At 46.7% G+C, this 16,338-nt stretch overlaps 1 protein-coding gene across 4 annotated transcripts in view; it reads right to left on the bottom strand.

Annotated features, from left to right (window-relative positions):
• Cldn10 (claudin 10) overlaps nucleotides 1-16,338 on the bottom strand; it is a 91,886-nt gene that overhangs the window by 6,460 nt on the left and 69,088 nt on the right. Inside the window, 3 exon segments of one of the 4 annotated variants that reach the window (NM_001106058.1) lie at nucleotides 6,965-7,046; nucleotides 7,135-7,296; nucleotides 13,724-13,951. In NM_001106058.1, coding sequence (NP_001099528.1) covers nucleotides 6,965-7,046; nucleotides 7,135-7,296; nucleotides 13,724-13,951 — 472 coding nt within the window. 4 annotated transcript variants of the gene reach the window in all.

Raw genomic sequence — 16,338 nt, 5'->3', positions numbered from 1 at the left:
ACCCCAATGTAGGGGAATGCCAGGGCGGGGAGGGAGTGGGAGGGTGGGTAGGTGCATGGGAGAGCACCCTCATAGCAGCAGGGAGAGGGGGAATAGGATTGAGGTTTCAAGAGGGAACACTGGGAAAGGGGATAACATTTAAAATGTATATAAAATACCCAATAATAACAAATGTGTGTTCACACACACACACACACATACACACACACACACACACACACACACACACACAATGTACAGTGTACAAGTTATCTTAATACAAAACAACATGTTTTGGGGGAAAAAATCTAGAAAGTACATTTATATGTTATCCACATGAACACTTCAACACTGAGTTCCATAGCTCCATTGGTAAGCCAGCCTTTTAGACATCGTTGTCTGACGTAGATACGTCCCTTCAGTCTAAGGCCATGTAACTGCAGGGATGAGTCTATACAAATGGATATTCTATGAGGATCACGCATAAACACGCCTGTTCCTAACACTGTGCATTCCATGTTGCCGTAGAGTGGGCCGTCGAGAGCCCGCCCACCACGTGCTTGCTGCCGTCCACCTGCCTTCTGTAAGATGCCCATCCTCTCCGCTAACAGCCCCTCCCACAGTCTGGTATCCCACAACCCTTACAAAACAGTGGCGGAGGGGGGGGGGGGGGAAGGCTCTCAACCGATCGCAAAAGCAGGACAAAATCTAAATCTCACGCTGTGGGATCTTCACGGGGAATTCTCAAACGTGAGAGACCAAAGCCGAACGCCTCCTTTGCGGGTCGCAGCAAGCCTGCAGGCACGGTCTTTCTGCGTGCCCGTGAGACTTGCCGCTTGGTGGCTTAGAAATCGGCAAGCAGTATGCTATAGTGGCAGGTGGCTTGTTCCGGTTTCTCCCTGTGTGCTACTGAAAGGGGCTGCTCTCCCCCCACCCTTTTTTATGTTTAAAACAAACATGTTGCAAATATTTTATAACTCATTAAAGAATTAAAAGAGCAAGTGTCAGAAATTACTCCAGAGTACATTAAAAACAAAACAAAGCAAAACGAAAACGCAAGCACCCAGGAGGGCTGAGCTCACAGATTGATGTTAAACTGATCTTTCTACCGTTTTTATTCCGTAACCTTTGACCAATATTTTCCTGGTATGTTATTTTCTTTAACCTCCATAACACTGTCCATCTGTGTTACTGTGATAAAGCAATAGAGTGACTAAGAGGTCAGGGCCCAGATTAGCCGCTCACGGCTGACCCGTCTCCAGTGCCTTCCCGGCTCCCACTGCACCAGGTGATTGCTGAGGTCTTCCAAGGAGTAACCTTACTAGTTACCGGAAACTTAGAAGCCATCCGTCACAGCGGAACTAAATGTCACGTTAGCCAAGGTAAATTATAATTCAGTAGAAATATCTCGTGTCCCAAGTTACCCCATTTGTTGCAAAAATAAATCCATTACTTGGCAACACTGGTGCCATTGATCTTGTCCAGCAGGGTGGATAATTGGGGGGTTACCTGGTCTTGATCTGAAGCAGGAATGGTGTGCTGAGTCACGGTGCTCACAGAGAGTTCAATGGCCCGTTTACAGGCAATTCTGCAGTCTGAATAAACTGACCGTGCTGTCCTTGAAGACAGGAAGTTCCTAACGGCAAACGCTGTCCTGAGACCCTTCAAGAGACGCTGTATGGCTAAGCCTGCACTAAAGTCTCTGTGGGGGTGGACAGGTGAGTTCCTTCAGACTGAAGTAAATACATACAGAGGGACCCCAGGCCCAAAAACAAAAAATTCAAACAATTAAAATGCTTCCAACATCCATTCAGAATTCTCATGAGCCCTCTGGGAAACAACTGAGCATCAAAGCAGGAGACCCGTGGGTATGCTCTGATAGGAAGAGTCTCCCAGCATCGGAACACTTGACAAATACTACAGCAACTTACACTTAACTCAGTACAGCAATTAACAGACGAGTTATGCCTTACTTGTCTGGGTTTTCCTAACGGGTGCACATTAGACGTCCCCCCCCCCCTTTGAACCTTCCTTTTACTTGAGAGCCAGCTGTCGGGAAGCAATTATTCCTTCTGTTAGGTCTCTAGCATTTCCCTGCTGCCAATCTCACAAATCTGTAAAAGGGTGAGGTTCTGTTGTGTGGCTATGTGTGTAAGGACCTTTTAAAATAAAAGCTAACACTTCTCGTGGTGCTTATCGTGCGTATGGGATATTATCTTTAAACTTTGAACTATGCCAGCCTCCCCAACCACGGTCACCACTCATCCTCATTCCGCAGATTGAGATGGCAAAGCAAAGGAAAGACAGGAAGCTAGGAAGTAGCAGGGCTGAGTTTACCCCAGGCAGCTTGGACCCAAGAGCCTGCCTAGCCTTTGACGACTGAGCCATCTCTCCAGGTTGAGGATCCTCTCGTCTGTCCACCCTTATCTCATAAGTGAATGTCTTGACTTATGGAGAGACACAGACCGGTCACTGCTGATATCGCCCCTGCTGTATCCCGAAGCAGGGACTAGCTACAGAGCTCCAAGAGGTCCAGTAAATCAACATGCACACTCTGCTCCACCATGCTCCCTGTCTGCTCTGGGAGACTAGTGAACCAGCAAGTGTGAGCGACCATTAGGGCTCTAACGTTGGCACAGAGCACAGAGGCAATCCCCCACAAGCTACATCTCCCAGGAGGCAAGTGGGGAAGGCTGATCAGAAGTATGACCGGGGAGTAAAGGGATTGGAGCTGAGAAGTTACCAGAGCCTGACGTAAACTGACAGGAATCATTTCGACACAGACTAATCCATCAAAATGAAATGGAGCTGGCAAACATTTGCTATCCCGGTTGAGTTTTAAAAACTCACTAGCCTAGCAGAAGCACCTGGGGAATTCCTGTGAGCAGGGGTAACCGGTACAGGTTGTGAACAAAGTGAAGTCACAGACTCATGCCTTCTGACTGACAGACTCATGCCTTCTGACTGTTGGTTTTGGTTTATTCTCTGTGTTTAAGACTTCTGTGTGATCCATCTCCCACCCAAAACTCTATGGCCTCTTCAACAACCTCAGTTCACTTTCCAAACAACCTTGTAAGCAGAGTAATTTTAAGCATGCATCCATATGGCAGCATTTGATGACAAAGGTGAAAGGGCAAAGTTAAATAGTATGACTAGGCCACTTGGGCACCTGTAAGGTTGGGTTTCAACCAGAAACCAGAAGCTCTTCCCTCCCCACCACCTCACCCCTGCCCCTCCCTCTCCTGTTCTTCCTTTCTGCCTTCCACCCCATGTATGCCTTTGTCTTCTATGCTGAGGACTGAACCTGGGCCTCCCTCACGTTCAGCACAGGATCTACACCGGGCCACATCCCCAGCCTGGCAAGCATTAATATCTAACTGCTAAAACCTACAATAGCGAAAAGATTTTACCTAAGTAGAGCCTAAATCCCCAAGTATCAGATCAAGTATGCCAGGAATGAAGAGTAGTCCACAGTAAAATTGAAAACAGAAAAAACCTGGAGGCTAAGACCCAAGCATGAGACTCGGAGGCCAAGCATCCTTGGTACCCATGGTAGAGTCTCAGACAACACTGTTCTGTTTCTTTAAAGTGGGTCATGGCGGCAGGGTTCTACTTTGCTTGATTTGAAAAGCAGTTTCTTTCTGCTGATCAATTGTTGCTTGGAACAGTTTAAGAAAACAAAACAAGACATCCAGGAAGTTAGTGGTTTGGGCAGCAAAGCGAGGGTAAGAATAATGTTATCCTGTGGGTTGTGAATCTTGCTTTGGGGTACCTATTAGCATAAGCCTGTAGGAGGGTAGATTCTTTTTTTCTTTAGGATTTGTCGGGTTCTGTTTTAATAAAGAGGGGGGGAAGCTGGTTTGAAATAGCCTAAAGGAAAAGAGAAGGGGTTGTTTTCAAGTCTCTGAAAATGCCTGTGTTGGAGTTGGTCAAGCAGAATCACCACATGGATGAAAAATCACAGACAAAGCAGGGAGACAGCAAAAACACAACCTCGGGGAGCTGTCTAAGCCCTGTGATTCTGCCAGACATAAGTCGGAAGAAATTCTTCTCATGTGTGTTGGGGGAGGGATGCACTCTAGAATAAGAAGCCACTGATGTTGCACAGCACGGTGACCTCTAGATTCTTTTTTTAAAAATGATTTTATTTATTTATTTTAAAACATTTTTTTTGGTTCTTTTTTTTTTTTTTTTCGGAGCTGGGGACCGAACCCAGGGCCTTGCGCTTCCTAGGTAAGCGCTCTACCACTGAGCTAAATCCTCAGCCCCTATTTATTTATTTTATGTATATGAGTACGTGGTCTCTGTCTTTAGACACACAAGAAGAGGGCATCGGATCCCATTATAGATGGTTGCGAGCCACCATGAGTTGCTGGGAATTGAACTCAGGACCTCCGGATGAGCAGTCAGTGCTCCTAACCACTGAGCCACCTCTCCAGCCCGACCTCTAGATTCCTGACCTCGGCTCTGCCCTCGAAGTCACCCATGTTTTTCTCATGAATAAAGCTACAACTGGGCTCCCTGCGCACAGTAGGAATTTATTGACGAGCTTAGTTTTGTTTTCCTAACTTACACAGCCAAGGTGTACATGCTCGAGGGGTAGTGTGGAGCTCTGCAAAGGTCTAACGCTGGAAAGATGTATTGTAAAATTCAACAACATCAACAAACCAGCAAGAGGAAAACATGTTTCAAGGCCTGAACTGTCTTGCAGCACATTTTAGGATTCGGGTGCAAGGGTGCAATTCAAACCAGAGCCTGTGGCAAACAGCCCTGTGGAACCACCACCAGGGAGAAGACACTTAGTGGTAACTTGGTGTAGCCTAATGTGTGCCATTCGTGGGAAAAGGAACGTGATTGTGCCTCCCAGCGCCATCTGCAAAGTCTTGACTGCTCAGTAGCAGGAAGAATTAATTGCACAGGTCTGGAAGGACCAGATTCTCTTCACTAACAGTGTCACTCTGGTAGGCAGACAGAACTGAAGGAGATGCTTTCTGACTTTGAGAAAGCCACAGCATCCTCCTGCCAGTCTAGCAAGACATGAGAGAAACATCTAGAACCTTCTTACAACGCCTTCTCCAAACCTCAGCTCAGCTGGGTTGGCAGAGTCATGAACTGTGAGCCCCACCTATGCTCAAGCTCAAATGAACTTGAAATCGGACAGCAATTACTAAGTTCTAGCCAAGTCGGCTGAGAACACACTCTTGCAGGAATAAGCCAGGTCAAAGATTTGCTTTAACGATGACGTTTCAAGACCTATGGAGCCAGGTTAACTGGGAGTCAACGCATACGTAGCTTCTGGTTTTCTATCACCCATCAGATGAAATCACAGCCATGGATCGGTTGGCGTTTGAAGGCACACTTGGTTTCCCTGCAGCCTGGGTTCCCGTCTTGCCTCTTTAACTAGAATGCAGTGGGACTTTTAATGGCCCTTGAGTCTAACCATTCCTTGATCCAATGAGAGGTTGCGAAGTCTCAATTTTCACCTCTGGGTTTGGTTTCCTCTACATCTGTACAAATCTAACTTTCATAAATAAACAAGAAGCTGAGCCTGTCACCCTGGCATTCAGGATGCTGAGGCAGGAGGATTATAGTTCACGTCTAGCCTGGGCTACCTAGCAAGACGGTATCACGAAAAACACAACAGAGGAAAAAAAGAAGTAAGGAGAATATTTACAAATTAGGATATATTTTTCTAACATAAGTAAGGGTAAAAATTATATCGGGTCCAAGGACAATGGTCTTTTTGTTTGTTTTTGTTAATAAAACTTCTGAATGGACACTGTTTTAAAATAAATGTATGACAGAAACTCCATAATAAAAAGTAGTTTCAAAAATTAAGAAATTAGTATTATAAGTCACACAACTTAGAGCATGTGTTCTACAGAACTCCACCCCCTGGTTTGAGACATTGACTAGTTTCGTCCAAGAGACTCTCAAGAGAGAGTCCCACTTCATGAGGATGTCATAAAAGTGAAGTAATTTGATAGAACGCAGCAATGCTGTGCCTGGCATATGAAGGGGCCGATGTGTGCTAATATAATTCCCATTTCCTACCTCGGCTCCACTGCTCAGGCTAACTGAAGAGAGGACTAGAGAAGCAATGCCCTGAAGACCTCTGCATACACTGGATAAAGTAATGCCCACTGGACCGATGGTTTCTAAACTTGGCCTTTAAAAGTTTGTGATACTTATCTCAAGTCTGAAAGACCATTGCCAGCCTGAGTGATAGCAAAACATCCCCACCCCATGCCATCCCACCCCACACCACACCACCCCACGAAATGTGCACACACAGCCTCTTATAGGCATCTGTGAGCTTCATGTGAGTTTCACAAAGTCCAAAGATTTGATGTACGGTTGGCTATTTCTCATTTGGTGTCCCTGGGATTTTCACAATCCAAAGAAGTAATCTTGGGGTCCCTATAAAAAGCAGTAGGCTAAGCTGAGAAGGAGCAACCAATCAACAAGCTGATATGTCATTCCTGAGACACTCAGCTGCAGATGCCAGCAGCCACACCCAGGGCTGGCTACCAGGCTCCCACTGCGTGATTAGACTCCTCACTGTGTGTAGTTTCTTTATAAAGGCCGGGAAGGTGGAGAGACTAGCATTTTCCAAATGTTATTCTGAGTGAAACTATCACGGCGAGTTTCATCCTCGTAGCTTGGCGCTCCTTCCTCCCATCTTACTTCCTCCGGCTTACTTCACTCCGGCTTTTCCCGAATCTCCCTTCAGTGTTACGATGTAAAATGGATGCATTCACTTCTCTAGACCCTCTGCCTTGAGCTATTTAAAGATGACGTACAATGTTGATAACGTCGCCAAAGTGCACCTTTCATCAAGATGACTCATAAAGTTGATGTCAGATTTACCAACAAACTTAACCAACAAACTTCACTTTCAAAAGCTATGCAGGAAATCTATGACATTGATTTCTACCATTTTTTTCTATGAGCCAATAGAATATGGCCTGAAGACAACACTTACTTTTGCTCCATAAAGAGGGGATCAAAGAATTCCGTTGTGATTTTGTTCGCGTACAGGGAACAGCCCGTCATGGAACACAGACCTGAGAAATACCAGCGGGAGAGCACACCAGTCAGCGTTTGGTCATTTACACCCTGAAGTACCTGGTTGGGTAGAAAGTTACCATTTACCTGACAATATGAATACAACCCCAGCCAAGCAAGCAATCTTAGCTTTGGCTTTATCCGAGCCTCCGACTTTGGTACACTTCATTCCAAAGAGTGCAAAAATGGAACCGAAGAAGCCCAGGCTGACCGCGGCAATCATTAGTCCTCTACACGCCTGGATGTAACCTATAATTAGAGAAGGTTGGTCATGTTAACGCAGAGTGCACAGCTCTCCAGAAAGAAAACCTGGCTGGCACGGTCACTTGGGATGGTCCTTAGACTGTCTTTGGTGGAAAACCAGCAACACCATGGTCAACACACAACACAACAGTTCAAGAAGGGAAAGGAAGCAAATCTACCTGAAAAGCCCATTCTGGGCTGCACTCTTGAAGGTCCACCTTATGCACCGCCTCTGGCTAGATCTCTATGTTATTCCTGCATTTACTAAGGCATGCGAAGCCTCTGTGGTTTGCCATGGGTGAGCTAGTAAACAGTAGAAGGGATCCCACCCTGGAAACGATTACTAAGTCCATGCCTCGTTGCCTCTCGTTCTAGCTCCTTAGTGGATCAACCTTCTCGATAGACACCATACTGAGTCTGGCACTGTGAAATCAGAAAGTTTACAACTGGGCAGCAAGATCTCCCACAGGGTAAAATCTCCGGATATCAGCGGAAGTTTATAAGTGAGACTAGCCAGCATCTACTAGTAACCAATGTTGAATCAAAGAGTTATTCTAGAGACACTGTGCTATTGTCAGTTAGAGTGCATAGAATGAAGCTGTGCTTTAGGAAATACTGCACATAGAAAAATAACATAATTAAACCAAGTGTTTGGATGTAGTGCCTTTTGTGTCCTACAGAACACATTTTATTTGCATAGCTGGGGTAATGACAAACTTGAGCAGGGCTTTTGGCCAGGCACTGGCTCATTCTAGATTAATAAAATCCAAAATGAAATACCATCCCCATATAAGCCGCTCAATTTCAGCGGAAGCAACACTTCGTTTCAGACTGATGCACAGAGAGGGGCAAACAGCAGGTGTAGGCAAGGATGGTAAACAAATAAACACGCAGCGGCGTTAATTACTTTGGGAATTAAGCCTTCTAACAAAAACAAAGGAAGAAAACCCCCCTAAGTGCCACCTGTCATCATGTAGCATGCGGCAAAGCCAATGATAATTAATACTAGGAAGCTAATAACTATAAATTTGTGGAGTAAATGTTGGTGGTCTCCTTTGCCATGCTTCTCCGGAAAAGAATGGAAATTAAAGGTTGAATGCTGTCCCTAGGGAGCTGTTCTTTCTTTCTTTTTTTTTTAAGACTTATTTATTTTATGTATATGAGTACACTGTAGCTGTCTTCAGACACACCAGAAGAGGACATCAGATCCCATTACAGATGGTTGTGAGCCACCACGTGGTTGCTGGGATTTGAACTCAGGACCTCTGGAAGAGCAGCCGGTGCTCTTAACCACTGAGCCATCTCTCCAGCCCGGGAGCTGTTCTTTCTACTTAACGTCATCGCCCTCAGCCCCTGTGAACACACCGGGCTGTGGCGATGCAGGTGGAATTCACTTCATTGATGAGGAGGCTATCAGAGACAGCAAAAGAAGCTTGTTTTGGTAATCTGGGACAGCAGAGGCTCCTTTTGTTAACAATTGTGGTGCTGCAAGGCTGTCTGGGTCTCTGCTATTAAACACGGAACCAAATCTATTTCAAACTTTAGCCCCCAGCACAGGAGCAGAAGCAACACCGAGAAGGTCCCTCGCCACCTTACACAGTCCAAGGGTCTGCAAGGACTCACCAGGGTCTCCCTGCCTACCACAAAAGTACAGGCAGCAGATAGGTGGCAGTCAGCTTGCTCTGAATGCAAACAGTAAACTGTAAAAGTAGAATGATAGATACACACATGTGGGGACCTACACAAAGACGCACATATAGACAGACATACACAACAGGATACATGCACACAGAGAGACACATGCACACACAGACAGACATACACAGACATGCACGTACACAGACATACACATACACAGAGATATATACACAGAAAGAGACACATGCACACACAGATAGACACATACAGACACACATACACACACACACACAGAGAACATGCACAGACACAGACATACTCACACACAGACCTATATCTACCTACACAACATATATGTATGTATATATACACACACATACACACAAATGTAGTAGTATGTTTTGTTTTGAGACTCCCATGAAGCCACAAATAATACCGAATTTTATGTACACACCAGTTTTGCTATAAATACATGATAAAAATTACAGGTTAAGTATAGAAAAAAATTAATAGCAACTATAAAACTAGGTTTGGGAAACACAGGCCTGTAATCCCAGAACTCTCAGTAGCACAGGAGGGAGATGCATTCAAAGCTAGCGGGGGCTCCGTAGAGAGACACTGTTCAAAAAAAAAAAGGTAATAATTAAGTAAAATAGAATAACTGACAGTTATTTGAATACAACATATTCAAAGCATATAGATTATTTAATTTTATTTGCTATTTTGGTCTTCATTTGACCATAGGCCACTGAGACCCAGGAAAGGAAAACAGGGAAAAGGGAGACTCCTGTGTACACTATCTATTTAGAAGAAGACAGAAACACACGCTGCTTTATTATGCCCCACAATCCGCAGTTCCGTCATCTGTCCTTATCTAGCTTTTTCAGATACATGGTCTGGAATTTACCGAGGGCTACGTTCTGCAGTCTGGTCATTTAGAACAGGGAATGAGTTTCCCTACATGGTAAACACTGGTTAGAATGCTGTCCAAGCCAGTCAGCCTGCAAGGCAGGGAAAATAACAGTAGTATTTACACTTGAGGGGGAAAAAAGTTTTCCTGATTCTCTCATTCTAAAGTCTCCTCTCTCTGACCTTCCCTGGTCTCTGGGAAGAGACCCAAGAGGAAAGGGGTACCAGGCCGACTCTCAATCTGCCCAGCTCTGCTCTCTCTTCAGTGCTACTCAGAAATGTGTGTGCAGGGGTAGCATTCGCTATCCTGGCTCCAGAGCACTCAGGATAATTTGCTAGCTTCTGCACGCACTAAGGACAATGGTTGTCCTGATTTTTCTATAATGGGGAACCAAGACTAGGGATAAACTACCCTGCCAGCCTTGAGAGGAATGGGTTGTGGTGTTAATTAGCCTGAGGTTTATAAACTCTGGTCTTTACAACATACAGAATCTCAGACCTTTCATGAATTCCAGATGACTTTCAGAGTTTATCTTTTGCAAGGCAGACCTGTGCCTACCCTAGCTTTTTAACAGGTCCGGAGGGCAAACTTAGAAGTTACACCATCAAGAGAAGTGAGAGCAAAAGCCCAGTCAAGGAGGCCATTATTTCTGACAGGTCTAATTTACCGACACTGTTAATAGCTAATTAACACATTAAAGTGCTGAGGCATGAACGTGTTCACTTAGAAGTTCCCAAGGTATAATTTATCGTTAGTTCTCCTGCAAGAAATGGCAAATACCCCCGTTAGCAAAAATGGATGGCACACAGATAAAGAAAAAATCAGCCAGGCAAAAGAAGTCCAATGATGGAAAAGAATATGGGCTAGCGGTAAACAGAAACCACCAGTTCCTTCAGCTCTGAAATTTTCAAACAGTAACTTGGACTAAACTAATTCCGTTGCAGAAGCCTTCAAGGTAACCCTTGAAAGTTAGATGTCTTCTTAACGGTATGTCCTTTACTTCCTCTCGCCAAGCAGCAGCATAGTAAGCTGCTGTGTTTAACTGGGAAGAACACACACTTTTGTTATACTAGTAGCCTGGTGTATTTGTGCAAAGAATAGTGGATGCGCAAGGCAGGACACGGACTGTCAGCTCTCACACCGCCCATCTGTAGACGCTGTGTCCTTGATCACCTAAAGATCTCTCAGCATCTCTGCTTATCATCTGAAGAGCAGGGACATCCCCAGGGTGAACAACGGCACAGGGGTAAGAAACTGCCCTAGGATCCCTCCTACAAGGCTAAGATCGAATTCTATGCAGATGTGAGTGCCTGCTAACATGACATAGCCCTCGGTCCAGATGTTAGCTTTGCCACACCTCAGGTTTCCCAAAGGACAACAGTGATTCCTCCTATGCCTGGCTTACTCAGGGGAGGCAAGGATTGTTCTGATCTGTAGCCATTAGAGACCGTTAGGTGGCTTTCTTCCTCCACTTCAAATATCAGACCAGGTTCCAACATTCCTGCCCTGGAAATCCAAGGCAGAGAGAAGACAGAATTGGGGTTTGTTTAGGGAGGTGCTACTCTAGAAAGTTCCACTTGAAGTGGGATAGGGGGATCAAAAAGTGGCTGTGGCCGAACCCTTGTCTTTTGTAGTTGAAAAAATTTCCAGTGTACCACAGAGGGTGCAGTCAGCGAGGGAAAGACTGGTATCACGTCACCTCTTTCAGAGTTCATGATGGAAGAATTACATCACACAGACAAGCAGCGGGCTCAGATTGCACCAAGAAACATCACAACTATCGGCGTGAGAGGTAAATAGGAAAAAAGAGAAAATGGTCAACAGATAAGTCTAAAGGGCCAGTCTCACGGGGAGTAAGGGGAATGCAGACCGCGGTAACGGTAACCCCACAGCCAAAACTTCTGAATGGCCACAGCAAAGAGAAAGCGGCAAGGCGGTCCCTGCACTCCTGGCAGAATGCAATTTGGCAGTGTGAACTGAATATTAAAATGCATGTCCTTTTGGCCTGGCGATAGAACAGTGTACAGAAACATACCTGTGCAGGAAGAGGTGACTACAAGGAATTCAGTAAGGCAGTAAGGCCAGGACAAAGTTGCAAAGTGTCCAGTGTGCAGGGGTAAAGGGCATGAGTGGGTCATTCTGTCCAGATTACTGAGAGCCATGTAGCAGCTAAGACATTTTTCTATCTGTACCAACTACAAAGATGTTATTAATTTAAAAACAATGTGGAATATATCATCTCTGGTTTTAAAACATGTTTTCCAGTCATGGGTGCTTGCCCATTTTGCATATATGCATATGTGAGTGGCATAGCTCGCTCTGTTCCATGCCTGCCTAACTCCAGGTCTTGATGAAAAGGACTGTGTCCCATGTCCTCCTCAGGAGCCAGACGGCCCAAACCTCAGAACACCTCCACCCTCTCAGCAGGCACACAAAGCCACTGTCCTGTCCTCAAAGCCAGAAGAGTGCTCGCTACTCTCTCTCTCTCTCTCTCTCTCTCTCTGTCTCTCTCTCTCTGTCTCTGTCCCTCTCTCTCTGTCTCTCTCTCTCTGTCTCTCTCTCTCTGTCTCTCTCTCTCTCTGTCTCTCTCTCTCTCTCTCTCTCTCTCTCTCTCTCTCTCTCTCTCTCTCTTTCTCTCTCCTTCCTTGAACCCGACTCTCCTGAAGAAGGAAGCAGACTTATCCAGCAGGCTCTCAGGCTACAATAGCATTGCAAACAGAACAGTTCTAGAACACAGTGTGAATCCTGAACGTAAACCGCAGAAACAAGAGCTCGTCTGTTGTCTCCTGAATGTACGGTACGCTGAGCACAGGAAACAGCAGCAGTGCATGCAGTAAACAGTGTTGCACCTACTCGTGTCATACGACAGGGCCAGCCCTGGGTGCCACCCTTGTAAAGGCAGGCACCTAGTCCCATAGACCGGCTTTCACCGAACACTGAATTGAGCAACCGTTTGCTCTTTGGGGCAAGCACTGTCTTAGGGGAATCAAGTCTTCTGTTTACCCAGCTATGCAAATAAAAATTGCAAGAGGAATAATAAAGAAAAGGAAAACACCTCGAATCTAGAAGTAGTGCAAGCTGCCCTTCTTAAGTTTCTGCCAGAATCCATCTAGTCACTTGTAAAACCCTAGAACATGAACGAGCGTTGTGCTGTCTCAACTATATTCTGGAAACTAAACGGCCAGTTTTCTACGTCAATATCTATCTGTAAATATATATATATACCAAGCGAGGAAGACCCAGAATGCTTGCACAAATCCTGGAAGAGTGGTCGCTCTTTCTGTTGATTCATGCTGGCCATCGTTCCTGCCCTCTGAGCCACTTCATACACACACACACACACACACACGCGCGCGCGCGCCAGTATGAGCAAGGGCTACTTATTTTCATGAAACGTAGATGAAGTATTAAGCTCAAGCCCTCAAGTTTGTAGGATGGATTTTTAAGGAAAACAACAACAAACTTCAATATGGTTCTTTTCCCTCTCCTCTGTGCCTGGTTTCTCAAAGACTCAATGAACCGGCTAAAGGGATCTCAGGGCGAGCGCATTCATGGATCTCAGTGGTGACATTTTAATGAGAATCAGATTTTGGTCGTAGGGTGGCCAGTCTTAGCTGCCCTACAGTCCCGGACAGATGATAGAATAGCCTTGTGCTCCACAATTACCTAAATTGATCCTACACTTCACCACCAGGGGTTCCCAAGCTCAGAAGACGCCCCACAAGACAGCCATCTGTAGACAGCGGGCATTGCAGACCCTCCCAGGGCAGAGTTATAAGGCCTGGCCTCCCCCCAGGGGGTCCCACAACCCGTCCATAAGAGGAAGCGCCCGCTAGGAAGCCAGCAAGGGGAAGGGATGGGGATGGGTCCCGAAGGGATGCAGACCATCCAGCGCCAGCATGGAGGGGAAGTCCTTGCAGTTGGCGACACCGGTGGAATCGGTAACGCACATCTTCCACAGGTTGGCAAAATAAGTGGCGGTGGTGATGACAGTGCCATCGATGGTGGAGACCTTCCAGTAGTCGGTGGGTAGTGTGGAAGACACCAGCACCCAGCCCGAGATGGAGACGACGAAGGCGATGATTTCCAAGGCCGTGCTAGCCATGCTGCCGGCTGCAGCAGCGTTCGCGCTGGTTCCGGATCCCTCGCCGGGGACCCCCGCGCGCCCAGCCCCGAGGCTCCGCCCCTGGTCACCGCCTCCGTCCCGCCCACTGGGCACTTGAGGGCGCTGGCGGACCCGCACCCACACCACTGCGGGTCAGGGCACTCAGGTCGCGCGACAAGATCTGGGGGTACCTACTTGGTCCCCCCGCCCCCAGCAGCTGGTCCGTCGTCCTTTGCAGTCACAAAGCCCTCTGGCCAGCGCTCCCCTGGGCCAGAGGTTCCCAAATCTCCCACAGAGGAGCCGCGGAAACTGGCTCCTTTATTGGTGTTTCAGGGACAACCAGATGTGGACAGCCTGCTGCGCCTCCCACCGAGCCACCCCCGACCCAGCCCTACCCGCGGCAAATAGCTTGGCTCACTGGGTGCCTTGCAAAAGCAGAACAACTTTGGTGTGCCCTGAAAGGATACGGTATGGTAATGCAGCCTCGCTTTGCTGAACGCAAAAGGCCAGTGTGCCACGCTTGTTGGAGTGACCCTGTTTGGCGAGTGAAGGAGAGTGTCCTGGGACTGAAACTGGCCTTGCCATTAAAATTCAGGGCTTTTCTGCCTAGTGTTATGCGGAACGTAGTAATCAAGTAGCTCAGGCCTAATTCTGAGGTAGCAGATGAGTCCAGCACAAGCTCCAGGGAGGCCCGTGAGGGTCTTTGCCGAGTAGGGCACTAGAGGTGGGGGCTGTCATTTGACTCATTTCCCCCCAGAGCAACACACTCTCAGTTTGGGGAGTCTGATCTGTGAGGGTCCCAAAGCATATTCTCTCTCTCTCTCTCTCTCTCTCTCTCTCTCTCTCTCTCTCTCTCTCTCTGTGTGTGTGTGTGTGTGTGTGTGTGTGTGTGTATACCTATGAGTATGGAGGCCAGAGAGCAACCCCTGATGTCATCTACTTTGTTTTGTGAGACAGAGTCGCTTTCCCTGGGACAGGTCTTTCAGATTGACCTAGGCCCCTGACCAGTGAGCCTCAAGGATCCCCTTTCTTTGCCTTCCTTCCCAGCTCTATACCACCATCTGGTCTTTTACAGAGGGGCTGGGGATCTAAACTCCGGTCCTCAGACTTGAACTGCAGCCGAGTTACTGGTTGTGCTATCTCCCCAGCCCTCCTCGACTTCTGTTTTTACCTTGCTTGTGTGTGTGTGTGAGAGAGAGAGAGAGAGAGAGAGAGAGAGAGAGAGAGAGAGAGAGAGTATTCATGTGCGTGAGAGTTTTGTGAGTGTGTGCACATGCATGGGTGCATGAGTGTGTATTTGTGCATGCGCATGGTGTGTGCATGTGTGTGAGTGTGTGCACATGTGTGCTACTTGTGTGCATGTCTGTATGCGTGAGTGTGTAAGTGTGTGAGAATATGTGTGAGTGTGTGTGACTTTATGGTGTGTGAGTGTGTGTGTGAGAGTGTGTGTGTGTGTGTGTGTGTGTGTGTGTGTGTGTGGTAAGCTCTGAGATGTCAACTTTCTGTACCACTCCACCCCAGTGCTAGGATTTAAGATGCACACCAATATGCTCAGCTTTTATGGGGGTTCTGAGGATCTGAGTTCAGGTCCTCCTGCCCTGACTGAGCTCTCTCCCCAACCCCCACCAGCTTAAAACAAACAAACAAACAAACCACTCCACATTTCCCACCTAATTGAAGAATAAACTCATTCATTCATCTTTTCTCTGCTGTCTCAAGATAAACACCAAGATCAAGGTGTCCTTCCAGCTCCTGAGGTCACAAATCTGGGCATAAATGAGAGAACAAAGACACTGGCTTCATTATGGGTTTATTATTGTCCACTTAAAGTTCGTGCAGTTCTTGGTGTGACCTTTTAGGATCTGCTTCTTGCCAAAAGTAACCAAAGGCCTACAACATATAAATCAGGCTGCTTCAGAGAAGCAGTTTCCTAGCCCAGCTTCACAATGTCCACACGGAGCTCCTGTGGCCCACTGTGAAGAATGTAACTGCTTGTTGCCTTTATAGTAACCGAGTGAAACACACTAAGACCTAAGATGACTGGGTGGCCATGAAGCAGATGCAAAGTTGGATGTTGAATTACTAAAACTTGGGTTTAGAAAGGACCATAGGAGCCCAGTCAGTCCTTGTCAGTCCATTTATAGAATATTACTGAGAAAACGGCCCACACTCCAGGGCCCAGGGTTTAACAAGTTATCTATTACTGTTTTGTTTCAATGCCCCCTTTAGTTTCAATATTGAACTTAAGTCCATCCCTGCCTGCTTTCTACCCAGTACTGCAATCATCTGAGGAAACACATCAGTCTCTCTCTCTCTCTCTCTCTCTCTCTCTCTCTCTCTCTCTCTCTCTCTCTCTCTCTCGGCTGTGCAACCTCAGGTAGGTGATGTTGCATGT

The sequence above is a fragment of the Rattus norvegicus genome, chromosome 15 (assembly GCF_021556685.1).
Source record: "Rattus norvegicus strain SHRSP/BbbUtx chromosome 15, alternate assembly SHRSP_T2T, whole genome shotgun sequence".
Classification (NCBI taxonomy): domain Eukaryota; kingdom Metazoa; phylum Chordata; class Mammalia; order Rodentia; family Muridae; genus Rattus; species Rattus norvegicus.
Note: the sequence above shows the minus strand (reverse complement) of the source record. Positions and strands in the feature narration are given on the sequence as shown.